At 33.5% G+C, this 27,830-nt stretch overlaps 3 protein-coding genes across 4 annotated transcripts in view; 2 read left to right on the forward strand and 1 right to left on the reverse strand.

The window, feature by feature from the left end:
- LOC102804364 (nuclear pore complex protein Nup107-like) overlaps positions 1–15,074 on the reverse strand; it is a 33,888-nt gene extending 18,814 nt beyond the window's left edge. Inside the window, exons 1-14 of the mRNA XM_006815501.3 lie at positions 14,940–15,074; positions 14,386–14,462; positions 13,435–13,523; positions 12,491–12,592; positions 12,093–12,217; positions 11,286–11,436; positions 10,678–10,834; positions 10,290–10,425; positions 9,497–9,657; positions 9,018–9,147; positions 8,707–8,860; positions 7,936–8,081; positions 7,089–7,231; positions 6,326–6,374 (exon numbers count right to left, since the gene is read on the reverse strand). Coding sequence (XP_006815564.3) covers positions 6,326–6,374; positions 7,089–7,231; positions 7,936–8,081; positions 8,707–8,860; positions 9,018–9,147; positions 9,497–9,657; positions 10,290–10,425; positions 10,678–10,834; positions 11,286–11,436; positions 12,093–12,217; positions 12,491–12,592; positions 13,435–13,523; positions 14,386–14,462; positions 14,940–15,056 — 1,737 coding nt within the window. The 5' untranslated portion in view covers positions 15,057–15,074. The remainder of the gene's footprint in view (positions 1–6,325; positions 6,375–7,088; positions 7,232–7,935; positions 8,082–8,706; positions 8,861–9,017; positions 9,148–9,496; positions 9,658–10,289; positions 10,426–10,677; positions 10,835–11,285; positions 11,437–12,092; positions 12,218–12,490; positions 12,593–13,434; positions 13,524–14,385; positions 14,463–14,939) is intronic.
- Positions 15,075–15,238: 164 nt separating this feature from the next.
- On the forward strand, positions 15,239–24,090 carry LOC100370602 (DNA polymerase lambda-like). 2 transcript variants are annotated; one of them, XM_002733967.4, is made up of 9 exons: positions 15,239–16,109; positions 16,548–16,625; positions 17,230–17,337; positions 17,492–17,671; positions 17,937–18,065; positions 18,975–19,143; positions 21,137–21,228; positions 22,120–22,233; positions 22,785–24,090. In XM_002733967.4, exons 1-9 carry the CDS (start codon positions 15,360–15,362, stop codon positions 22,938–22,940), a joined length of 1,776 nt encoding a protein of 591 aa, XP_002734013.2. In that variant the 5' UTR covers positions 15,239–15,359; the 3' UTR covers positions 22,941–24,090. The 2 variants fall into 2 exon arrangements, 1 of the variants encoding a protein (XP_002734013.2); XR_014930725.1 differs by lacking the exon at positions 22,785–24,090 and having other exon boundaries at positions 18,975–19,177; positions 22,120–22,137.
- A 1,439-nt stretch (positions 24,091–25,529) lies between these two features.
- LOC100370754 (sulfotransferase 1B1) lies at positions 25,530–27,574 on the forward strand. The gene has a single exon (XM_002733968.4). It carries the CDS (start codon positions 25,573–25,575, stop codon positions 26,452–26,454), a length of 882 nt encoding a protein of 293 aa, XP_002734014.1. The 5' UTR covers positions 25,530–25,572; the 3' UTR covers positions 26,455–27,574.
- Positions 27,575–27,830: the final 256 nt, after the last annotated feature.

The raw sequence follows: 27,830 nt of genomic DNA on the forward strand, positions 1-27,830 counted from the left end.
GAATTATTCATGATGTAGACCACTCATTGTCATGAATTATTCATGATGTAGACCACTCATTGTCATGAATTATTCATGATGTCGACCACTCATTGACATGAATTATTCATGATGTAGACCACTCATTGACATAAATTATTCATGATGTAGACAACTCATTGACATGAATTATTCATGATGTAGACCACTCATTGTCATGAATTATTCATGATGTAGACCACTCATTGTCATGAATTATTCATGATGTAGACCACTCATTGTCATGAATTATTCATGATGTAGACCACTCATTGTCATGAATTATTCATGATGTAGACAACTTATTGACATGAATTATTCATGATGTAGACAACTCCTTGACATGAATTATTCATGATGTAGACAACTCCTTGACATGAATTATTCATGATGTAGACCACTCATTGTTATGAATTATTCATGATGTAGACAACTCATTGTTATGAATTATTCATGATGTAGACAACTCATTGACATGAATTATTCATGATGTAGACAACTCATTGACATGAATTATTCATGTAGACAACTCATTGACATGAATTATTCATGATGTAGACCACTCATTATCATGAATTATTCATGATGTCGACCACTCATTGTCATGAATTATTCATGATGTCGACCACTCATTGTCATGAATTATTCATGATGTCGACCACTCATTGACATGAATTATTCATGATGTAGACCACTCATTGACATAAATTATTCATGATGTAGACCACTCATTGACATAAATTATTCATGATGTAGACCACTCATTGTCATGAATTATTCATGATGTAGACAACTCCTTGACATGAATTATTCATGATGTAGACAACTCCTTGACATGAATTATTCATGATGTAGACAACTCATTGTTATGAATTTTTCATGATGTAGACAACTCATTGACATGAATTATTCATGATGTAGACAACTCATTGACATGAAATATTCATGATGTAGACAACTCATTGACATGAATTATTCATGATGTAGACCACTCATTAACATGAATTATTCATGATGTCGACCACTCATTGTCATGAATTATTCATGATGTCGACCACTCATTGTCATGAATTATTCATGATGTCGACCACTCATTGACATGAATTATTCATGATGTAGACCACTCATTGACATAAATTATTCATGATGTAGACCACTCATTGACATAAATTATTCATGATGTAGACCACTCATTGACATAAATTATTCATGATGTAGACCACTCATTGACATAAATTATTCATGATGTAGACAACTCATTGACATGAATTATTCATGATGTAGACCACTCATTGTCATGAATTATTCATGATGTAGACCACTCATTGTCATGAATTATTCATGATGTAGACCACTCATTGTCATGAATTATTCATGATGTAGACCACTCATTGTCATGAATTATTCATGATGTCGACCACTCATTGACATGAATTATTCATGATGTAGACCACTCATTGACATAAATTATTCATGATGTAGACAACTCATTGACATGAATTATTCATGATGTAGACCACTCATTGTCATGAATTATTCATGATGTAGACCACTCATTGTCATGAATTATTCATGATGTAGACCACTCATTGTCATGAATTATTCATGATGTAGACCACTCATTGTCATGAATTATTCATGATGTAGACAACTTATTGACATGAATTATTCATGATGTAGACAACTCCTTGACATGAATTATTCATGATGTAGACAACTCCTTGACATGAATTATTCATGATGTAGACCACTCATTGTTATGAATTATTCATGATGTAGACAACTCATTGTTATGAATTATTCATGATGTAGACAACTCATTGACATGAATTATTCATGATGTAGACAACTCATAGACATGAAATATTCATGATGTAGACAACTCATTGACATGAATTATTCATGATGTAGACCACTCATTATCATGAATTATTCATGATGTCGACCACTCATTGTCATGAATTATTCATGATGTCGACCACTCATTGTCATGAATTATTCATGATGTCGACCACTCATTGACATGAATTATTCATGATGTCGACCACTCATTGACATGAATTATTCATGATGTAGACCACTCATTGACATAAATTATTCATGATGTAGACCACTCATTGACATAAATTATTCATGATGTAGACAACTCATTGACATGAATTATTCATGATGTAGACCACTCATTGTCATGAATTATTCATGATGTAGACCACTCATTGTCATGAATTTTTCATGATGTAGACCACTCATTGTCATGAATTATTCATGATGTAGACCACTCATTGTCATGAATTATTCATGATGTAGACCACTCATTGTCATGAATTATTCATGATGTAGACCACTCATTGTCATGAATTATTCATGATGTCGACCACTCATTGACATGAATTATTCATGATGTAGACCACTCATTGACATAAATTATTCATGATGTAGACCACTCATTGACATAAATTATTCATGATGTAGACCACTCATTGACATAAATTATTCATGATGTAGACAACTCATTGACATGAATTATTCATGATGTAGACCACTCATTGTCATGAATTATTCATGATGTAGACCACTCATTGTCACGAATTATTCATGATGTAGACCACTCATTGTCATGAATTATTCATGATGTAGACCACTCATTGTCATGAATTATTCATGATGTAGACCACTCATTGACATGAATTATTCATGATGAAGACAACTCATTGTCATGAATTATTCATGATGTAGACCACTCATTGTCATGAATTATTCATGATGTAGACCACTCATTGTCATGAATTATTCATGATGTAGACCACTCATTGTCATGAATTATTCATGATATAGACAACTCCTTGACATGAATTATTCATGATGTAGACCACTCATTGACATGAATTATTCATGATGTAGACCACTCATTGTCATGAATTATTCATGATCTAGACCACTCATTGACATGAATTATTCATGATGTAGAAAACTCATTGACATGAATTATTCATGATGTAGACCACTCATTGTCATGAATTATTCATGATGTAGACCACTCATTGTCATGAATTATTCATGATGTAGACCACTCATTGTCATGAATTATTCATGATGTCGACCACTCATTGACATGAATTATTCATGATGTAGACCACTCATTGACATAAATTATTCATGATGTAGACAACTCGTTGACATGAATTATTCATGATGTAGACCACTCATTGTCATGAATTATTCATGATGTAGACCACTCATTGTCATGAATTATTCATGATGTAGACCACTCATTGTCATGAATTATTCATGATGTAGACCACTCATTGTCATGAATTATTCATGATGTAGACAACTTATTGACATGAATTATTCATGATGTAGACAACTCCTTGACATGAATTATTCATGATGTAGACAACTCCTTGACATGAATTATTCATGATGTAGACCACTCATTGTTATGAATTATTCATGATGTAGACAACTCATTGTTATGAATTATTCATGATGTAGACAACTCATTGACATGAATTATTCATGATGTAGACAACTCATTGACATGAATTATTCATGTAGACAACTCATTGACATGAATTATTCATGATGTAGACCACTCATTATCATGAATTATTCATGATGTCGACCACTCATTGTCATGAATTATTCATGATGTCGACCACTCATTGTCATGAATTATTCATGATGTCGACCACTCATTGACATGAATTATTCATGATGTAGACCACTCATTGACATAAATTATTCATGATGTAGACCACTCATTGACATCAATTATTCATGATGTAGACAACTCATTGACATGAATTATTCATGATGTAGACCACTCATTGTCATGAATTATTCATGATGTAGACCACTCATTGTCATGAATTATTCATGATGTAGACCACTCATTGTCATGAATTATTCATGATGTAGACCACTCATTGTCATGAATTATTCATGATGTCGACCACTCATTGACATGAATTATTCATGATGTAGACCACTCATTGACATAAATTATTCATGATGTAGACCACTCATTGACATAAATTATTCATGATGTAGACCACTCATTGACATAAATTATTCATGATGTAGACAACTCATTGACATGAATTATTCATGATGTAGACCACTCATTGTCATGAATTATTCATGATGTAGACCACTCATTGTCATGAATTATTCATGATGTAGACCACTCATTGTCATGAATTATTCATGATGTAGACCACTCATTGTCATGAATTATTCATGATGTAGACCACTCATTGACATGAATTATTCATGATGAAGACAACTCATTGTCATGAATTATTCATGATGTAGACCACTCATTGTCATGAATTATTCATGATATAGACAACTCCTTGACATGAATTATTCATGATGTAGACCACTCATTGACATGAATTATTCATGATGTAGACCACTCATTGTCATGAATTATTCATGATCTAGACCACTCATTGACATGAATTATTCATGATGTAGAAAACTCATTGACATGAATTATTCATGATGTAGACCACTCATTGTCATGAATTATTCATGATGTAGACCACTCATTGTCATGAATTATTCATGATGTAGACCACTCATTGTCATGAATTATTCATGATGTAGACCACTCATTGTCATGAATTATTCATGATATAGACAACTCCTTGACATGAATTATTCATGATGTAGACAACTCATTGACATGAATTATTCATGATGTAGACAACTCATTGACATAAATTATTCATGATGTAGACCACTCATTGTCATGAATTATTCATGATGTAGACCACTCATTGACATAAATTATTCATGATGTACACTACTCATTGTCGTGAATTATTCATGATGTAGACCACTCATTGACATAAATTATTCATGATGTAGACCACTCATTATCATGAATTATTCATGATGTCGACCACTCATTGTCATGAATTATTCATGATGTCGACCACTCATTGACATGAATTATTCATGATGTAGACCACTCATTGACATAAATTATTCATGATGTAGACAACTCATTGACATGAATTATTCATGATGTAGACCACTCATTGTCATGAATTATTCATGATCTAGACCACTCATTGACATGAATTATTCATGATGTAGAAAACTCATTGACATGAATTATTCATGATGTAGACCACTCATTGTCATGAATTATTCATGATGTAGACCACTCATTGTTATGAATTATTCATGTAATAGACAACTCCTTGACATGAATTATTCATGATGTAGACCACTCCTTGACATGAATTATTCATGATGTAGACCACTCATTGTCATGAATTATTCATGATGTAGACCACTCATTGTCATGAATTATTCATGATGTACACCACTCATTGACATAAATTATTCATGTAGACCACTCATTGTCATAAATTATTCGTGTTGTAGACAACTCCTTGACATTATTCATAGTGTATACCACTCATTGTCATGAATTATTCATGATGTAGACCACTCCTTGACATGAATTATTCATGATGTAGACCACTCATTGTCATGAATTATTCATGATGTAGACCACTCCTTGACATGAATTATTCATGATGTAGACAACTGATTGACATGAATTATTCGTGATGTAGACCACTCATTGTCATGAAGTATTCATGATGTAGACCACTCATTGTCATGAATTATTCATGATGTAGACCACTCATTGACATGAATTATTCATGATGTAGACCACTCATTGTCATAAATTATTCATGATGTAGACCACTCCTTGGCATGAATTATTCATGATGTAGACCACTCATTGTCATGAATTATTCATGATCTAGACCACTCATTGTCAAGAAGTATTCATGATGTAGACAACTCCTTGACAAGAATTATTCATGATGTAGACCACTCATTGACATAAATTATTCATGATGTAGACCACTCATTGACATAAATTATTCATGATGTAGACCACTCATTGTCATGAATTATTCATGATATAGACAACTCCTTGACATGAATTATTCATGATGTAGACCACTCATTGTCATGAATTATTCGTGTTGTAGACAACTCCTTGACATTATTCATAGTGTAGACCACTCCTTGACATGAATTATTCATGATCCAGACCACTCATTGACATGAATTATTCACGATCTAGAACACTCCTTGATGTGAATTATTCATGATCTAGACCACTCCTTGACATGAATTATTCATGATCTAGAACACTCCTTGATGTGAATTACTCATGATCTAGAACACTCCTTGATGTGGATTACTCATGATGTAGACCACTCCTTGATGTGGATTACTCAGGATGTTTTTATTTACTGGCTTGGCTTACCTCATTAGGATATGCTTGTAGTTCTTGGAATACAGTTTCTGGTGTTAAACTGAAACAGTAAAGGCAGGCACAGTAAATGTAATACAACTTATTTTTTTGGATGTGCAAAATGTAAACAAAGACTTAAAAAAAAGATTATAACAAACTCACATACAATCTGGACACACACCAAATAATGCATAATATTTATTATACATTAGCTACAGTATATCATATATCACAGATACTTGAATTACTAAGTTCTTATTATTTCAAGTTCAATGCGTAAAACAACTGTAAATTGCACTCATCACAAACAACTTATTTCCACGTTTGAAGCAAGATGGACATGACAGGGTTATGTCACTATTTATCTAATCATAATGGCATCATGGAAATCTAATGCAGTATTTATTGATATTAACCAGGACTTGTTTAAACAGGAGGGTCGTCACCTACACATGTGCAGGAATTGAGTCCAAGTGATGATAACAACAAGCTAAAAACGCAAAGGCTCATGGATAGACACATGTTTGTAAACAATGACACACTATGGCCACCTGATGCATGCGCAGGTGACGACTCCCCCGTTTTAAATTACAACTTCTGAATCTTAAACAAGGTAAAAATGTATCCACCAAACCAAACGTTATACCCTAAAGGCAAATTCAATCATGATGTGGGAAGCTTACTTATTAGACAACACATAATTCATAGTATGATTTGAACATTCAATCACAAGCCTCAAGTAACTGCATCCACTGGGTGATTTAACATTACTTACTTTTTAACCCAATAAGATGATGGTAGCGATTCCATAGATTTATTGTTAAAATACAGTCTTATTTCTTGTTCTACTCTCATGTCTACCATAACTTTATAATAAGCCCAGAGTACATCATCCCACGTACTACACACTGGAAGTAACTAAGAATAACAGTTTAATTAGCTATGAATATACTGTAAAAAGGTTAATTATTCACTGGGTTTTAATTTTGCTTATTTCGCTGACTGGAAAATGCGCTAAATTAAAACCAAGTGAAAATGTAAAACTGAGCATAGAACACATTATCCAAATGATAAAACCGTGAATTTAAAACCCACTGAATATGCCTGAAATGCTAAATCAGTGAAATTTAAACCCAGTGAAAATTAGTCATTTTACAGTAAGCAACCTAATGGTCGTAATAGCTCCGCTGTCCTACAAGAACATTGTGGTAGCCAAGTTGAGCAATCTAAGTTACAAAAATATTTTCCGAAAATAGAGAATAAATGATATCGGCAAGAAATTAACAAATTTGACACTCAATGAGCAAATGAGCTTGTAGTTTTTATGAATAAGTTGAAAATAGCATTTTCCATTAAAATAGAGAATTGAAGATATCGTCATAAAATGTGACAGATATTCATAAACAATAACATGTTTCTATGAATTACTATTAAAATGGAATATATTAATCTACTGCAGTGCAGTATAGCCCTAGAGTGTGGTCACTCAAACAGACAATACGAACACACTCAGACAATACGAACACACCCAATTTTTGAGGGTTTTAAACTAATATCTGACCAAATTAGATCCAAATATAATGTCTGAAATGAATGCAATCATGGAGACTAGGAACTCTCACCTCTTTGAGATTGCCACTGAGCACAGCATAGATGGCTTTTTCATAGGAATGGAATTCATCTTCTTGTGACATTCTCCAACACACTGCCTTCCATATATCTCTGTGTGGGTTGCCTTCGATTGGCTTCAACTCACCACTCGCAGCAACTGAAGCAGAAGTGACATGAAGATTATAAATTAGTAGGGACAAGCAATTTCAAATATTTAATTATAATAACTCAAATCACGCTTCCCACTTAACTAAAATAAAGTTATGCAACTTTGATATTAAATATATGTTGATATGTGATGAAGTTTCATGTTAGTCAGTTTGATTGTGTTTACAGAAATAGACGAGATTATGGCTTTATTCAAAAGTGCATGTAAAACATGCTTTGCAACTAAGCAATTATGAAAAACAGTCTGGGATAAAAACAAACCACTTTTTTCATTTCTTGAAATGCATAATTGTATAATCTTTTAATTCATGCAAGATCTTCATCATATTTGATTTTTGATTTTAATCTTTATTTAGAGAAGGTAGCCTGTAGCTATCTTTATAACTCGTCCAACTGAATGCCATATTCCCAACCCTGAATGTTGCGAGCCTCGGCATGATGTACTCTTTTTTTGTGGGGGGATTGCTGAGTATGCAGCTGACCATCGGAGTCAAACCAGCAATTTCTCGGATGCTGGGCAGATATGCTAACCATTAAGCCACATATCAGGTTGTTACATGGCTGAATAAAGACTTCATTAACTCCTTCTTGGATCAGATATAAATTAAATATACCTTCTTCAATATTAGGATCGTGGTACATTTTCCATCCTTCCAGCGTGGCAGCTCTCCATGCCTGCCCACATTTCCTGCACAGTCTCTGTGCCTCATCCAACTGACCAGCACGGATATATGCAAACATATAACGCAACAGGCGAATTTCATCTTCCTGAATAAAGAAAAAATAAGTAAAATGTTAGAAACAGTTGGTCAAAAAAAAATATACTATTTGACCTATGACACAAGAAGTATGTTTGGTAAATCATCTCCTCCAACATTTACACTGGTGAGAATGTGAAAGATTCAGGAATTGAATTTAAAATTACCTTATCTAAATCAGCTAATGGTTTCTTTTGTCTGATGGGTGCATCTGGATCCATAGAAGATACTATAGCTCTGTCTGGTATGCCTGGAATGCCACGCTGCTGCTGTTGTAGACTATGAAGGGTGTTCTCCCTGTCAATTACAATGCATTATGGGCAAGTGACTTCAACACTGAGATATTGACACACAAACACACACATTTTCAGTAAGACCTTGCCATGCCCAGTACAGTGGCAGGAAGTATTGAAATGTTTTTATACAATTTTTCCTCGGTGATTATCATCTGCCAAATATGCCAATTTTCAATTTTATATCCACTATCGAATACCTTTTAAAACATCAAAATAATTTTCCAGTTTAAAATTTTCAATAACAAAGCAACTAATTGTTTTATACTCATTGTCAAGTGTATAGAAGGGGGGGGTTGAGTTGGGGGGGGGGTTTCAGGTGATCTTACATAAAGACCTTATAGAGGACTTACCATGAAACAGTCTGTGAATAAAATTCTACGTTGTCATAGTAATCCTGTAATTGGTCAGATGCGTTGCGTTCCAACCAATCAATGACTACTTGATTTTGGCGTGTGTAAGAATCTTTAGTGAACAATGAATCCATGATTTGTTTCTCACTAAGGCGCTTACTCTAAAAATCACAAAAATAAAACAAAAACATATAATTATGTATTTTACATTATAAATTACCACCTACTGTATTTGCTCGATTAGAAATGCATTTTTAAGTGAGGCACATGTGATCTCCATACAATTTGGTAACACTTTCAAGCAGCAATTTGGAAAATTCATTACTTTATTTGTTTCATCAGAAGCGCATCGGCAATAGGAAAACATATAAACCAATAATCACATTTATTGCATACTAATATATTATAATATTTATTTGCTCATAGAAACATCTCTGTAAATTTTATAATTATATGAGCTAGTAATTGAGCAAATAAAGGAACAGTTGCATGATTATTCGGTATCAAATTTAACGTCGAAAAACGATGCAGGGCCTATGGAGAGCAACAAAGTAGTGGTGATACAAAGTAATACTGTATCGTCTGATAATGTATGGATATGATGTAATACAATGTCCAAATATGGGCAATTGTATTATTGTGTATTGTAGTGGTGTTTCATCGCTTCCACATTTCTTAATTTTGGGCAAGGCATGTTACTTGAGCAGGAATTCATTCATTCAAATCAATATAAAAATGTCATTCTGTAATAAAAGACTATAAATTAAGTTTGCATAACAGTGTCAAGAATTACCAAGTCATCTGTGATAAGAGTATCATCATCCATGTCATCATCTGTCTGTAATCTGTCTTGATACAGACCACCAAGTAGACGCCATGTATTCCTCTCTTGTGTCAACATATTCTGTACTTCCTGAGTACGGGAAAACCTATAGATAGGACAGATTAAAATTTTTACAGACGAAGTGATATTTAAAAAAAAAAATATCTTCTGTATTTGGTGAAAATTCTATTTTCATTACCTGCATTTGTTCTATTAAAAGCACATCTCTAATAGACACACATACAACCAAAAATTGTATAACCAGAACCATTAAAAAATTACTTAATTTGACCAATACATGTACCTCGGTAATTTAGATAAGCACAAATATGGTAATCTATATTTCTGTGATACTTACTTATTTTGACCAGGTGTTGATTTTCTAATCAGTTTCTCTAACAAAACAATTTGATCTGCACAGATTTTTTCATAATCTGACACAAGATCAAAAACTTCATTAGCAGACGGATGTCCCCGAAAACTGTCTAGAAACTCATGGAAAAGACACGTTGTTGCTAAAACAAAGAATAAAGACAAAAACAAAATCAGTGTGATACGAAATTTAGACACTTTGTGATATTGCCTGGGTGCCGGGGGACCCTAAATCAAAATGAAATTCCCCTAAATAAGTTTTGACAGTTTATTGACTGCTAAGAAGGTCTTCAAGGAAAAAAATCAAAATTTTATGTTACTATGTAGGTGACTTGAAACATGAACAAAAATGTTGTGGCCTCAGATCTCCTACACTTGTACACTCATTTCATATATAAAATGTTTTTCATTATAATATCAATGTATGATTTTTTGTTATTTTAATGACGCGACAGTGAATTAGCATAACACGTGGCATTGCCGAACGTTTCTGTGCATCACTAGCATGTCATATTGGCTTAGAGAGCACACATACAAATAAAATGTTGAACATCACATAGCGAAATGTTACATGCAAAGGTTCAATGCAATTACCTGCAGTCCCAGGATCATCCTCCATGAGTAAACTTGACGTAAGCGTGTTGTCATCAATCTCTTTTCCTGGCGTGTCAGGAATAAGACCAAAGAAGGATTTATGTGGTGTAGAACCCTTAAATGACATAAAACCAGTCTGATCTAATCCAGTCTAGAATAAATAAAATAAAATACTGGTATCGATAGTATGTTTTGCAATCCAAAAGTTCAACTGTGGTTTAAACAATATGAAAGAAGGCTTTTTTTAGTGGATTTCAGCATCATGCATTGTGTTCTAGTATATATGTATATGTACCGAATATGTAATATAGTATAGTATAATATATTTTATTTGGCACGAAATAATGCATTGAATTACATTATCTATGGTCAATAAACATACAAAAAAAAACAACAACAATAAACATCAATAACAAATAAAACAATAAGTAAGCAAAGAAATATAAAATATGTATATGCATCATTAAAAGGTTATCCCATATATATGTATAAATTTAGTATGAATGCAATCAGTCAGACATGTTGGATAAAACTTTGAAACCTTTTAATTGAGACCCAGTTTATTTCCGGACATTTTTACTAATAAAATTGCCACAAATCTGCCATTTTGAATGACTATATTAACATGGTGTATGTGTACTAAAATACATCATGTATGTGTGTAATTTAACCATGAATATTCCAGGCATGTCCGATATGTACGTCTGGATGATATGTATACACAAAGAGTTCAGTCTACATTTGTAAGTCACAACTACCGTAGTTCAGTAGTCTTTAATTCAGCTAATATTTGTTTATTTTACTCACCATAGTAACTGACAGATTAGCAGTAGCTGATCCTGGTGTCCTTAGCAACGATCTGTTACTAGGTGTCATACCAATAGTAGCTGATACATCAAACTGTGAGGATGGAGCCACTGACTTGGGGGTATCTACAAAATAAAAGGTATTTCAAATCTTTCATGGCACATAACGAAACACCAAATGTTTTTCATGACAAACCAACTTGTTGAGCCACTTAGCAGACTGCAAGATAATAACTTGTGAAATATCAAGACTTATTTCGCAATCATTCACTTATAAATCACGACTTGTAATTCTTTTTTTTTGGTGTTATTATTACTTGTAACCAAATCAAAAAATAATTTATTTTTTGGTGACTGGCGAAGGGTTAGCAGGGACGAGATTTTACGTAGATTACTTACATGTACTATGTCTCAGCTGTCTGACTGGTGTCTTAGAAGTCTGCAAGAGACTACTTCCAGACGTGGCATTTCCAGCTGTCGCTTGATTCAACAAACCAAGTGCTAGACATTAACATCAAGGTTTTGTTCAACTATGCATAAGTATAGTACACAACAACAGTTCGGACCAAGTCGGGACATGCTGAAATGTGTATGTGTCGAAAAACAACTTTGTCCCAATATAGAGTCGGGACTGAATTTCAGCATGTGCCAAGATTTGCTGGCTTAACACTTGGTACAAACTGAAATCACTGTGTTGGTGCTGAATTTAACAGATCATATACTGATTCATAATAGTATGACGATGGAAGGAAGTTCCAGCAAATGAATATGATTTCAATAAAATAATTATTATTATCATCAAATGCATTTATATAGTACCAACATCAGCAAAACCTTTATTAAATCTACAATAGTTAGTGACGATGTTAGGGACGACGTCAACAGATCGATGTCGGATAAAAAACTTATTTCCTTTAGTTTGGGGGTGGGGGGTTTTGACCTCAAAAAGTTTCCATCCTACAAAAATGATTTTATTTTTTAATGAAGTCAAAACAATCTTGGAGTATTTGTATTTTTTTTTTCTATCCAATCATGACAGAAATAACTGAAAAAGGAAAAAAAACACAGAAAAATGGTTTAGTTCGAGTGTAAATATGTGCGTCAAATCTTTTTACACACACCCGACAACCAACTGCTATGCCATACTAATGTCCGATTATCAATTTGTATTTAATGGTGAATGTAGTCTGACGCCATGACCAATATTTATCAATTAAGTTTCAGTGGGGGTAGGGGGGTTTGGAAAAAAACTAAAGGAATTAAGTTTTTTATCCGACATCGATCTTTTGACGTCGTCCCTTATCTATCTCAGTTTGAACCAATCACAGCTATTTAAAGGATACTTCTTTGTACATTGACACTTCTCTTCAAAGCTCTGCTTTGCGTTTCTTCCCTTGGTATTGGCGACTCATCAAACACACCATGCATTGGTCTAAATACAATACAAAAATAAATGGTAAAATAAGCACAAATCAAAAAAATCTTTAAAAATGTGTGGTGTTTCAGTTTAACTATACTTCCAAAATGTGGGTCAAAAACAAATCCCTAATCCCTGCAGGAGTATTACATCATACCTAGAGAATAATAAAATCATAACAAATAATCAATTCAGTTTCAGAAACGTTTGTCCTACAACTGACAACTTGTGTCTTCTCAAAACAATCAATACTCATACCACAATGGTACCTGATTCTGTTAGTTCCAAGAAACTTTATGCTTAATTTGTAGATCTGACCCGAAAGATTTACCAAACATATTTGATAAAATTAATTGTAGTTCTCCCACCTTCCAAGAAATTAAAGTTAACTGTCTACTACAGTATATGAGGATGACATTGTAATTATTTCTGAGACAAAACAAGAATAAAAAACAGCCTGGAATGCCTATTTTTTAGCATCATGTCCTTTCTATATAGACCAAAGAAAACTATTATTTGAAAAAGTGATGAAGAGCATTTCCAATTTAGTGACTTATCAACTCAAAATAAAAGTGGAATGATAATAAAGTTATGTGATGATTGATGTCTGATGCAAAATGATAAAACAAGCTCTATAAAGTCATTTTGATCAGCGGATCACACAAATCTTGAATTCTGATCAACTTGTACATGAACATGCTACATGTACATCGTTCTATGATCAGTTCTATTTTTATTAATTCAATAAACTACTCGACTGAGCTTTCTCGCCAGGCATCGCATGCTACATATTAGTTTACATTTTGTGATGATAGGATTTATATGGAACAGGACATGTAAAGTATCCCTACCACAGTCCCTCAAGGTTCAGTGTTACCTTTTTTCTCTATGTCTTTCCATCTCCTTCATTACCCGGGTATTGTATACTTCTTGACGAATATTAGGATTAGTTGGCTACAAGACATAAATAGTTATAAACGTGGTGAAATAATAGTATTCAATACACAAAGTATAACTATCCCACCCCGCTAATCCTAACTATAATCCTATCCCTCCCTATATCGATCACCCCCCATTTTTTACTAGTAACTATTAGGTTATCTTGATAGTTATTCAGAAGGGCACATACAATTGAAGTAGGGGACTGAAAAGTTAGGGATTGAGTTAGGTTAAGGGGTAGAAAGGTAAGTATTTACCTTAATTCTCAGACTAATTAGTAGTCTAAGCTTTATTGGTAATGTACATACTCAGACCAGGGAGCTGTAATGAGAGCTCCCTGCTCAGACAGAGCATGTATCTTTTTTTATCTCCATGGACAGAGTAAATATTATCATGCATGCAGTGAAGTCTTACGGAAATCTCTCATGCAAACCACGAAACTTAAGATGGAATAAAGTGCCATGATGGAATTTAAATGGTGCTCTTGTTTACCTGCCAGAACGAGCTGCGCGCGGAGTCCCCCGGACTGACAAACGCTAGAGATCGTCGGCTTTCTAAAGTTTTTCCTCGAAGTGATTCTTCGCCGATTCCCGCCATGGGCGCCGCCATTTTCTTGTCACCTCGACCCGAAAGATGATATTTGGAATATATATTGAACTATTTAGTAATTGAACATTATCATTGTGTTATTATTATTATTTTATATATACCTATTTCTGTTATTAATTACACATACATGGCTATTAGCCAGCAATAACAATGTCTCAATATCACTGCGTTGTGTTTGAACCGAACGAGGCTAGCGGAACTAGTTCCGGTTCATTTGATCTGCCGTTTTTTGTGTGTTTTTGTTTTCGTTATTTTGTGTTACGGAATAATCCAGCAGCGGATATCAGATTGTGTCACAGTAACATGGATGTAAAAACATCTCGTGTATCGTCAAAGAAACGCGATTCTGTCGAAGATGCGTTCGGACTTCCAGCTTCAAAGAGAAAGAAAACAGCTGACGTTTCGAAATGTAAACAAACAGAAGCCCAGTCGCCGGCAGATAAATTTATGAAAGACGTGAATATCTTTATTCTCCAAGCGGGTCTTGGAAAAATGCGAGCGAACATTCTGTCTAAGCAGTTCACAAAATATGGCGGCACAATACACGAACAGATTCTTGATGAAACCACGCATGTTGTTGTAGACGAAAAAATGGAAATTGATAGATTTTGTCGAATTTTGAAACTGGACACGCCCCCGACTCATCTCAAAATTGTCAAAGGGAACTGGTTGAGTAATTGCTTTGCTGAAGAAAAATTAGTGGACACTTGTGACTTTGAACTTGATGTAAACACTGACGCCAAACTGGAAAAGGATGAAAGGCAATCCAAAGAAAAATTACCTGCAGATGTAACAAGGGGAATAAATGAACAACCTGGAGGACACAGCAAAAGTGATGTTGTTGTTGCTGATGAAATTCATCCATGCTCCAGTAAGACAGATTCATCTTATCACACAGAAGCTAAGTCAAATCAAAGTAAAGGCTATGACAGCGAGGACAGTGCCTATGAACCCAGTGATGATGAGGACTATCTTTCTAGTTTCACTGATGGTCCCACATCAGGTACAAGCTCAGCAACATCAACGCCAAATACATCACCTCAAAAATTACCAGTGAGTATGGAACATTCATAAATGAAAATGATTTTTCTGGAAAAAATACAACTCTTTCATGTACAGTTCATGTACATGCCTACAATGCTAAACCATGGGGTGGGATATAATCATGATATTGAAATTTATTTAATGAAATAAAAAAAGTTACAAAATCCTAGATTAACCCCCCCCCCCCAGTGAAAACTGTGAACTTAAATCAGCGGCATATTTCATAGGTAGGCTTTAAGACTAAAAGCAAAAACTTATTAAGAACTGTTTATTTGTTTCCTTTCATTTGAATAAATATGATTAATTTTGTAACTTTTATGATTAATTCTTATCAGACTGGGATTTCAGCCATTAACACTAATTTAGAGTGTGCACTAAAATTTGTGTAAGGTGAGATTTTGTTTTTGTAAAAGCCTGTAATTCAGATGTCATGTGTTCTTTTCTTAGAAAGGTAATTGGGTATGTGCCAAGCCTGTATCAAATCTGGGAACCAATCACAACAAACATATCACAGATAAACTACAGGTGAGTGATTTTACGATCAGTATATTAGGGTTTTTTCTGGAAAAAAACTGCAAGAGGGAGCACTGCAATTCAGCGGCGCCACCAAGTGGGGGAGATAGTGTGGAGTTTTTGATAATTCTAAGGTAAAATGGAGCATTCTTTGGCTTCCTTGGGGCCAAAATTACTATCAGACAGGTCACAGTTGGAGACTTTGGCCACATGTGATCCCAGGTCATTCAGAATTTTATGGTTGCCAGAAGATCTGCTCCCCAGGGAGCTTGGCCATGGCATGAGGGCGCTGCGCCCCTGTTCCCTTGTTTAAAAAAATTCCTGGTATATAAACCAATAAGTTGAAGCATGAATGTTTTTATAACCATCACATAACAATAATTTATCAAAATTGTACCACTGATGATTGTTTATTTTAGCTGGAATTAATTTTCACTGAAAAGACTTTTTGGTTGTTTTGTATTATTTTCACTGATTTTTGATGAGTTGAATGTAAAATATGGGAAAACCTTTTATTAGTAATTTCCATAAAAAAACATCCAAGCATTTATGAAATTCACTGTACCATTTTGGTGTGTTTTATTATTCATTTTAAATTACCATACAATCTTTACAGATTCTGATGCAAACATACAAGAATACTAAGGATCAATGGAGAGCTTTGGGATATAGTAAAGCCATCAGTGCTCTTAAAAATTACCACAAAGCAATAACAACCTGGGAGGTACTCTGCATTTATTTATTTCATAGTCTATAACTGGTAGCTGTTTATTAATTCATTGTTTTTAAGGATTATGCTGAACTTGATAGAGTAAGTTTTCAGATAAAATTCATCTCAACCATTAAATTTTTCATGCCAACATTATTTATTTTTTCAGGAAGCTAATAGTATTCCTGGTATTGGTAAAAAAATGGCAGATAAAGTTTGGGAAATTATTGAAAGTGGTCATCTAAGAAAGATTGATTATGTGTGTCAAGGAGAAGAAGTTAAAGCCATTAATTTATTTACTAAGATTCATGGTGTGGGCCCAACTATAGCTCAAGAATTGTACCAACAGGTATGTTTGTGCTGCCATAAAATCAACACAGGCAACATGCTAATATGCTACCTAATTTACTCGTACTGTCAAATGTATATGAGAAACTGCAGTTTCTATTAAAATGCTGCAATGCAACAGAGGGGATGTGGCTTCTGTTAAAGCATCTACACATATGAGAAATGGTGAATTTTTGGTTTTCAACTTTTCAAAACAAATGGGTACAGCTTCTATTAGGGATGCGGTTTCTAATATAGATTTTATGGTAATTTTTAATTTTTTCCAGGGTTTTAGAACAATAGATGATGTCAGGGAGAAAGCAAAGTTGAACAGACAACAAAAGATCGGAATTAAACATTTTGATGACTTTCTTGATAGAATGTCACGAGAAGAAGCTGGAGAAATTGAAAAAGTTGTGAGTTTGACTATCTTTAAATGCACATAACATGCTTGCTTCACAGGTTGGAGGTTTTGATCCCCTCAGCTGACTGTTCACTCACCGGTATAATTGCAGTACATTCTGCCTTAATCACCAAACTTGTGGAATTATGTTTGACAGATGGCCTTTTATTGGATGGGGACAATAAAATATGTGGGCCCCATATACTATTCCTGTGCAAGTAAAAATACTGAGCCAGGTTCATCATAATGATTGAGTGATCTCAGTGGGATGATCAGTCTTGGTGAGGAATGAGGTTTCCAGATATGTAATTGGGTTCTTTGGCTGTTGATCAGAGTGATAAATAAATAAACACACAGATGTCATTGTCATGAAATTATATGTTTTCAATTTTTGCATCCGTCATGTCTTATTTAAATTTAATTGTCTGAAAATTCGAAAAATGGTTAGTGTTACTGACTAATGAGTCAAGGTCAAGATCATATCCAAAGTATACTTGAAGACTACATTTTAGATATGGAATGTGTCTAGATAATGTTTGAGGGTTGAAAGTCAAATTTGAATGGTTCTGACCTTACCCAGCTGACCATATCAGATTGTACTGTTGAATCTTACAATAAAAATAATTGTATTTCTTACTGACATGCTATGATTGGTGGGTGATCTATGTTTTATTCCACCTACTTTGAAGGCAGAGTCTAAGATTGTATTGGCCATCACACTTATTTTTGTTTGGCATTTGTATGCATGCACAGTGGCTGGTTGGTAAGAATCTGTCATTCCCAGTTAAAAAAAAATAACATCGTTCGCTGTTGTTACTATTAAACATACAATTGTGTGCTCGTGTTAATAAGACAGCATGTTGGTTAGCAAAGATGAAAACAAATGATGTCACAGTGTAACAGCCTATATTTTTATCTGCAGGTAAAAGACATGGCACTCTCCATCAATCCTGGTCTCATTGCCATGGCATGTGGTTCTTATCGGCGTGGAAAACCAACATGTGGTGATGTCGATGTCATAGTAACACACCCTGATGGTCGATCACATAAAGGAATTTTTCATAAACTTTTAGAAAAATTAAGAGCTACAGGTATGGACAGGTCGTGACTATGTGTGTGTGCTTGGTACGTATCACTACACAGATCTAACTTTATTCATAGATTTTTTTTTTATTAAACAGCTAGTTCTTACAAATTAGTCTCTGCATTGGCACACATGTGAAAAATGTAAACCAGTGTGTCCTCTACATGTTTTAGGATGTAGTAGATGTTTTCAGGAAATAAAATTTACAGAATTTTATCAAACTATATATTTTAAGAAAGCTCATAATTCAATTAAAAATCGATGTTAAGTTAGTTACAATCTTCTTGTTTTCATCTGTGTGCCCCCTAAGCTGATATTGCACACACAAATATTTACTGTAATGCAGCTAGTTGTGCTAATTCACCGACAGGTTTTTGGCGCAACAGAAATCATATATTGATATAGTGATCATTAAAAACTTACTAATGTAATACAATTTGTAATTCATATTGTCTATGTTTTCACCACCAGACTTTCTCTCCCAAATTTGTCTTCACTTATTTTCTTAAATGCTTCAATATATTTTGAAATGAACCCTAATTTTGGAGCCAACAGACAAAATTTGAGTAAATTTTCAGTTTCCACTAAAAAATAGATATTTTTGTCCCAATCTTCTGAAGGAAAGTGCATGCAGACTTTAAATGCGACTATTTTGTGAATTTGTGATGAAAAGAGGGATCTGGTGGTGAAAATGCTAAATATGTGTAGACATGAAGGAAATCAGAGGCCTCAAATTTTTGTTTGTTTGTGACTCGAGATTCCACAATTCTTGAAAAATGTAGAATATAACACTAACATAACAGTCATAGCAATTTTGCATAACTTTTTTCTCTTTTAAATGTCTATTTTTGCATTTTCAGCAGAATGACGTTCATTTTTACATTCAGATAGTGAAATCCTCAGAATGCATAAATTTAACAAAAATTGCTGACAAGGTATTGTTTATATATACCACACACACATTCTCTGAAAAAAAAAAGTGAATGATTCTGATTATTGCTCAGTAATACTCAGTAGTTGATTGGTCATTTTTAGCTCCGCTGTCGACTTTGTCGAGCGGAGCTTATCATATGAGTGATTGTCCATCGTCGTTCGTCCGTCGCCCGTGTCAATGTTTTACTTTTTCGACTTCTTCTTGAAAACTACAAGCCTGAATGCTTTGATACTTGGTGTATATGTACCTTGGGTAGACCTCTCTCAGATTTGTTCATTTCATGATCATATCTTCAATTCTCTAATTTTAGTGAATATTTTTGTCATTTTTGGTAAAAAGTGATATTTTCGACTTGTTGTTAAAAACGACAAGTGCAATTGCTTTGATATTATTACATATATAGGTACTACATGTGGACCTCTCTCAGATTTGTTCATTTTGTAATGATATCTTTAATTATTTAATTTTGGTGAATATTTTTGTCATTTTTGGTAAAAAGTGATATTTTCTTCTTGTTAAAAACCACAATCATTTTATATGGTGAAAAATGATATTTTTGAATTCTTGTTGAAAACAGCAAGTCCCATTGCATTGATTTTTCTAATGATATCTTTAATTCTTTATTTGAAATGTGCATATACACTAATTTGTGTATCGATAAATGAATAGTGGTTTTGCTATATTGTTTGCTATAAATGCTCATAAAATGTTCTGCGACAAATGTTATGACGTCCAGTAAAATGAAGATGACTTGTAATCATCTGGAAATGATCTAAAATTATTTCAGACTTGACTGTAATTTATTAAGTAATCTAAAATATATGCAAATTTAGTCATTAATGCCGGGTTGTTAAAATTGACTATTGTTTTAAGTAAGTTCCATTTAGGATACTGCTCTGAAATTTTCTTAGAATAATCAGATTTACCTATAGATTCTATAATAATAATAACAAGTTTATTTTGATTAACATGTGCTGAAAAACTCTACTACATCCTTGATCTTCTTCCCTGAACATATTGTCACTTAAAAGTATATTTTTCGAATAATGTTTTATTTCCATAAAAGGTTTCATCACAGACGATCTTGTTAGTAATGAAGATGTTGGTGAACAGAAGAAATATCTTGGTGTATGTAAATTACCAGGTGAAGATAGAAAGGTTGGTGGTATAGTTTTGCTAAAACAATATTTTCTTCTAGCATTCCTCCATCTGCAGCTGATAGGTATATGACAATTTTTCTCCCTGATTTGACAATTGGGACATTAGGAAGACAATTATACAATAATTTTACAGTTAATTGTTTGTTTTTTGAATTCCCAGAATTTATTTTTCACATATGCTGAAATTACTGTGGTGTGGTAAAAAAAAATGCTACAGCCCAGCACAACAGTACTGTCTAAGGCAATGTTTATCCTGTTTTCGTTATTGACAAGAATGTTTTGGATGGTGTACAGTCATTTTAGTATTCCACACTTTTCTATACTTTACTTTCAAGATTTGGCATTTGAAAATTGGAATTTGCCTTTCTGATGACATCTGTTGCTGCTGAATTGCGTATTTTATTTGTGTTGGTGTGTCTATTCAGTTCAGAGATGGAATATCAGCCTAGTTTTCTGCATCCTCATTGCCAAGATTTTTCTGTATGTCATAGTAATCAAGTTTTCCAAACCTGCTCATACCATGATTTTTAAAATATAAGGTTATTATAATAATAAGGTTATTACTCAGACTGTTCACGGTCACATCAACCTCCGCTGCGCGTCGGTCGATACTCCTGTTGTACTGTCTTCGTGCATACTTTGAGGTATTCTCGTAATAACCTCATATTCATATACATGTACAGGTATTATATATTAATGGACTGAAAATAATATCAAAATGATCAGAAATTAAACTAAAGTTATACATACCATTCTGAATGTGTCAACAGTAAAAATAATTCAGCACCAGAAGTAGGATTTGATCATTTTGGGTACACTGAGCATGTGCCTTATATCAGAGATCTCTTATATGTAGTCATATGAAATGTAATTTGTTTTTGTATTGCAGCATAGAAGGCTGGATATAATAGTTGTACCTTATCATGAGTATCCATGTGCTATAATGTATTTCACTGGTTCAAGTCATTTTAACAGGTCTATGAGAGCACTGGCTGGAAAAAAGGTTAGTCAAAGATACAAACATTCATTCATGTTTGCTCTGTTAAGAAGTGAATCACTCATACAAGCACTCATCATTAAATGATGTACTTTTATTTTCAATACCATTTGGTGTTGTACGTTTGTGTTACACAAGTATATGGGAGGAACCATAGCTCTTCTGTGTTGATAAAATTTCAATATCTAAAAACAACAAATTTAAAGACATCAAATCAGATATCAAATGAATAAAATACCATCACAAAGACTGAAGACCAACACAAGAAGAGCTATGGTTCCACAGCTGGACCATAACATGCTGCTCATGACCCTTTTACAGTTGAAAGTTCAACTAATTGGGTGTAAAATAAATTTATAAAGGGAAATGAATCAACAATTAAATCAGGATGGTGCAAACACAGTTGTTGGATTCATTCATTTAGTTTTTTATGGTACGCTATATTTTACATCAAGTTACATGTAATATGCAGTGTATTGTGGTTAATTAAGTGTGAATTCAAGATTTTGCTTACTTGTTATATTAATTCCATTTGATGTATATTTTCACACTATCAGGGAATGTCATTGAATGAACATGCTATGAAAAGTGGAGTAATTCGAAAAGGACACGAGAAAATCAGTGAAGGTGTGTCAATACCAGTGAAATCAGAAGAAGATGTCTTTAGAATACTGGGATTAGAATATAGAACTCCTAAGGAGAGAGACTGGTGAAATGATTCTTTACAGACATGTAATACCGAGTGAAATGATTCTCTGCAATCATGTAATACTAAGTAATGTGTGGCAACAAATGAGTGAACACACAGTAATATTCCATGTAACTTGGTATATATTTATGATAATTAATTTGATACTAATTTGTTGGTTGACCAACAATTTATTTTCCAGCTGTCTTAAGGTAGAAGCCTACTATATATAAAATACCCAGAATTTATTCAATTTACAATAAATTGTGCCCCATGGCAATGTTAGGATATTGTCTTGGGGTCAGCACCCTAATTTGTAAGAAAATAATGATTGTATTTTAGTGGGCAAGTTGTTATTTTGGCAGTATTATAATGCTTTAACCATATGTCCCTATGGCAGAGATAATATGCCATATCTCAAATTGTAGCCTGGTGAAATTATATATTGTGTACTTCTTATCCTGAATTTCAAAAAATCTTGGTTTTAAATTTGTTTTTATAACATTGTGTTTATGTAATTGTTCTAAAAATGTCACTGTAACACTCAAAAGAATGCCATGGGATTGTACAAAATAAACGAATGAATATTGCCATGTGATTTATTTTCGCAAGTAGGCTTCTACCTTCATGGATAGGTCTATTTGTTGATTTGGTACTATTTGGTATTTTTGGCATTATGTGGATTAAAATTAGTAAAAAAATAAAAAAATGAACTTAAGCTAGCTACAAAATAAGCAAATTGATCAAGTTAATTATCCATGTATATATAATATATATGTGATTGTAATATTTGTAAATATGTATATAAAACTGGATTTCAAAATGGCATCTGATGATTTGCTTGAAATAGTGTAAAATAAATTTCAAAATTAGTAATCCTTAATAATTTTTTAAATAGAAAATTTGTGTTCAATACCTTGCATTACATGTATATATCTGTAGAGTTATTCTAATAACAGTAGTAATTTAAAGTAGCTTTAATAAATCTATTCTACAGAACTAAAATGGTTGAATATAAATATTGTAATTATACTGTGATAATAAATCAATGGTGAATGGATTTTTGTATGTTTATAATTGAAGTAATAGTTTTAATTAATATTGTGGCTTTTTAAACCTAGATAATGAATTTTCAATTGATTAATTAATAAATAAACATTATTTTCGTATACAAAGAGTGAATGCGTATTTATATTCACACCTTCAAATGACAACAGTGATGGATATAAGACATCGATATTGACAAGACATGACACTTTATGACATATTAGTACTCGCATGTCAATATTGTATCTGACTGACAATTCACACTGTATGACAACTTACAAAATAACTGCCATACCAGATGTGATATACGACACCTGTTGGCTCTACGTGACAAAATATAGGAACAATTAAAATTATGTATAACTGACATGAAATAAATATATTACAGGCAATTAACTAAACATGATATGATATCATGAGATGAGACAATCACCATGGCAGTGTCACACCTATTTAACTGACATCTAGCATGACAAGAATGATATGATAAACTGGCAAATGACAGCTGAGATAATGATAATTGAATGTAATGTAAATGTCATTTTTACGTCATAAAATAACTGACTGAAATGCACAAATTCTAAAAAGTCGAGTAACAACAACCAAAAGTTACCCTCTCATACTAGTTTGGGCGAAACAAAATAAAGCATGATTATACTAGAAAATATTGGAAAAACAAAAGTAAAGTAATTGGTATAAATTAACAAAAAACATAGAAAGAAGCTGAACTATACTATACAATAACCCGCTTAAGTATTCGCTGTTAGGGTGGGCATACATAAGCTGAATATGTAGAAGAGGAATTCCATTTTCATTGTATTGAATAAATACATGTATGAAGATGATTGTGAGCCATAGAATAGATTTATCGCGCTGGTAATTTCAACAAAGAGCAATAAATACTCAGTTAATGAGTAGATACTTCATATTCTATTAGTCAACAGTGTCCAAACCAATTTATATAGGAAATGATACCAATGTTATACTCATTGTACATAAAAGTATGCACATGAATTTTGTGAAATAATTTCAACTCGCTACGGAAACAAACAATTTATACAACAAAATGGCAATGGTTTGGAAAATTTCTTCCCCAAATTAATGCATATTCTTCATGTGCATTAGAGCCTATACATCGTGAATTGTATAAAGTTATTTTTTTAATGACTACAATGTCGGTGATGTTATTAGTGATGCTATAACTGTGTTTTAATATATGTAACCGTTTAGTAATAGTAATAATAATCTTTATGGAATCGAGGAATCTACATTTCAATGGTATGATTGTGACTGTGACTGGAAGTAAAGTATTTGAGAAATCATGGTCACGGCGGTAGACTCATAGAATACAGTTGTCAGAGTTTTGATTGCATGTACCACGGCAGAACTTCTGCATGTTACACTGTACAGCCACGGATATTCCACAGTTGAGTCAAACCATGCATAGAAGGCAGAATTTGTGGGTATAACTATTGCTATAACAATGGACTAGTTTTGTCCTCGTACTATGAAAGCATCATGAATTACAAAGCCAGGCAAAGGTCATTAGCTGAAACGCTGACCTGTCTACGTCTTTATTGTTGTTCGTAAAAACTTGACACCGCTTAACTATGGAAGGCGCTCCATTCACAGTGAAAGGATATTACTTTCTACCGTTTCTCGACCAGTCCAAGATCGAAAACCACGAAGTAGAGAAGTTCGAGTTCCGAAATGGCGATGTTGTGGTTAGTGGATTCCCTAAATCTGGTAACACCTGGCTTGTGGAGGTGTTGAAGCAAATGTACGGCGATTGGGGACTGTGTCATGTGGGCGGTGCCTCAGAAGCTATCATCCTGGAGGAACACACTGTCCATAAATGGTTCCCCGGAATACGACAGAAGGTGGTAGACATAAACGTAGCAGAAGACATCCCATCTCCGAGGTTGCTTAGAACCCACCTCCCATTTCCGTTTTTCCCAATGCAGAAGGCCCTTGAGAACGGCGTGAAGGTCATATACATAACTCGTAACCCGAAGGACGTCTGTGTTTCCCACTACCATTTCTTAAAAGGGTTTGCACAGGGAGCACTTCAGGCGGACTGGGAAGGCACATTGACAAATTTTGTAGAGAATCGCATGTTATCGGCTCCTTGGATTGACCACGTCGATAGCTGGTTAGGTGTAGACAAAAACCTCATGCATGTAAAGTATGAAGATATGAAACGAGACCTTCCAAGCGTTGTGCAGAGGATTGCAGAGTTTCTAGGACGACCTGTTCGCACTGAAGACGTCGAACGTACCATAAGATCCACTACCATCGATGATATGAAAAAACGATTTAAAGAACTCCTCATTTTAGATGAAAACTTATGGGAAGATGGCAAAAGTCCATTTATTCGCAAAGGAGTCACTGGTGATTGGAAGAACCACTTCACAGCAGCGCAGAGTCAGGTGTTTGATGAAAAAATAGGTCAGAGAGTCAAAGAACTGAGTCTGGATGTTGATTATCAGTAGGGAACATTCAACATAGTGTAGCTTAACAATGTCAATGGCAATTAACTGTATGTATTGCTGTAGATTTCCAACCTGCTATCAATATTAACAGTGCATATATATTAATTATCTAAATGAATGAAAAGCAATAACAGGACCAGGGACATTGCCATATGCATATATCTATTCATAGAAGGATGGAATGTATTATTTGACATAAATGACTAGTCTACTGATGAATGAAATACATTTGTTCATATTTATAAATTACTTAAAATAAATCAGTGAATTGTGAGATATAATACCTGCATGAACCAGAGTTAACAAGTTTCTAGTAATTATGTAAATTAACACATTTTCACACAAAATATGAGGTTTTAAACTATTATATAGAGTGCTATTCAGTGTGAAATGAATTTTATCAACATTCTTTTTGTAGGGTGTTGAAATATACCCGGAAAGCTAAAATAATTGTTGATTTTAAACCAAACCATTTCTGTGGATCGTCATATTCCATATATACTAAATTGTAAATGAAAAAAATTTCACACAAAATATGAGGTTTTAAACTATTATATAGAGTGCCTTTCAGTGTGAAATGAATTTTATCAACATTCTTTTTGTAGGATGTTGAAATATACATGGAAAGCTAAAATAATTGTTGAATTTCAACCAAATTGATGAAAAATCATTGGAAAAGAATTCCCACACTTGGGATTTTAAATGAAAATACGTGTCTGTAGAAATGTTACAGCTCCCAGTTATTTCACCTAAATAAATATGTATGGGGATATGCTACATGTTGCAGTGCTCTTGGAAATTAAATGTGAGGCAAAGTATAGCGAGCAGGTAAATAATGCTGAAGCCAAGATGAAACGTGATGATGGATGGATTCTGACTAGATGTTCGGTTCGTACCGCATGGGATAACGGAGCATATATCAATGGTTGGTAACAGTTATGTTGTTATGCTAATTGTCTTTTTATGGCAGTTATCTTTGCTCAAAGTACTGCGCAATAACCAATCATACAAAAGTTTGTTTTCTTTGTATGTTCACAAATTGTGCACTGGCACATGTATTTTTCTCAACTTTTCATTTTTAAGGCAGAAACAAAATAAAGTTTTACCTGTTTGACAAAAATGACACATTTCTTTCTCATTTCAGAATATGACAATTGCATTGCCACTGAAACAAATAAGTTTTGGGCTGAAGGCGTCTGTATACGTACATACGACGTACAAAATTTAATGGTGACGGAATGTTTAATAAATATTAAAACATTGGGTAGTTCAACATTCAGTTGCTTGTTACAATTATACATTATATTTTAATTACTGAAATTGGAAATTATTTTGCTGTTGTGCCAGGCGACAGTTCCGATCATTGTCATTGTTGT

Source organism: Saccoglossus kowalevskii, chromosome 10 (assembly GCF_978046115.1).
Source record: "Saccoglossus kowalevskii chromosome 10, keSacKowa6.1, whole genome shotgun sequence".
Lineage (NCBI taxonomy): Eukaryota > Metazoa > Hemichordata > Enteropneusta > Harrimaniidae > Saccoglossus > Saccoglossus kowalevskii.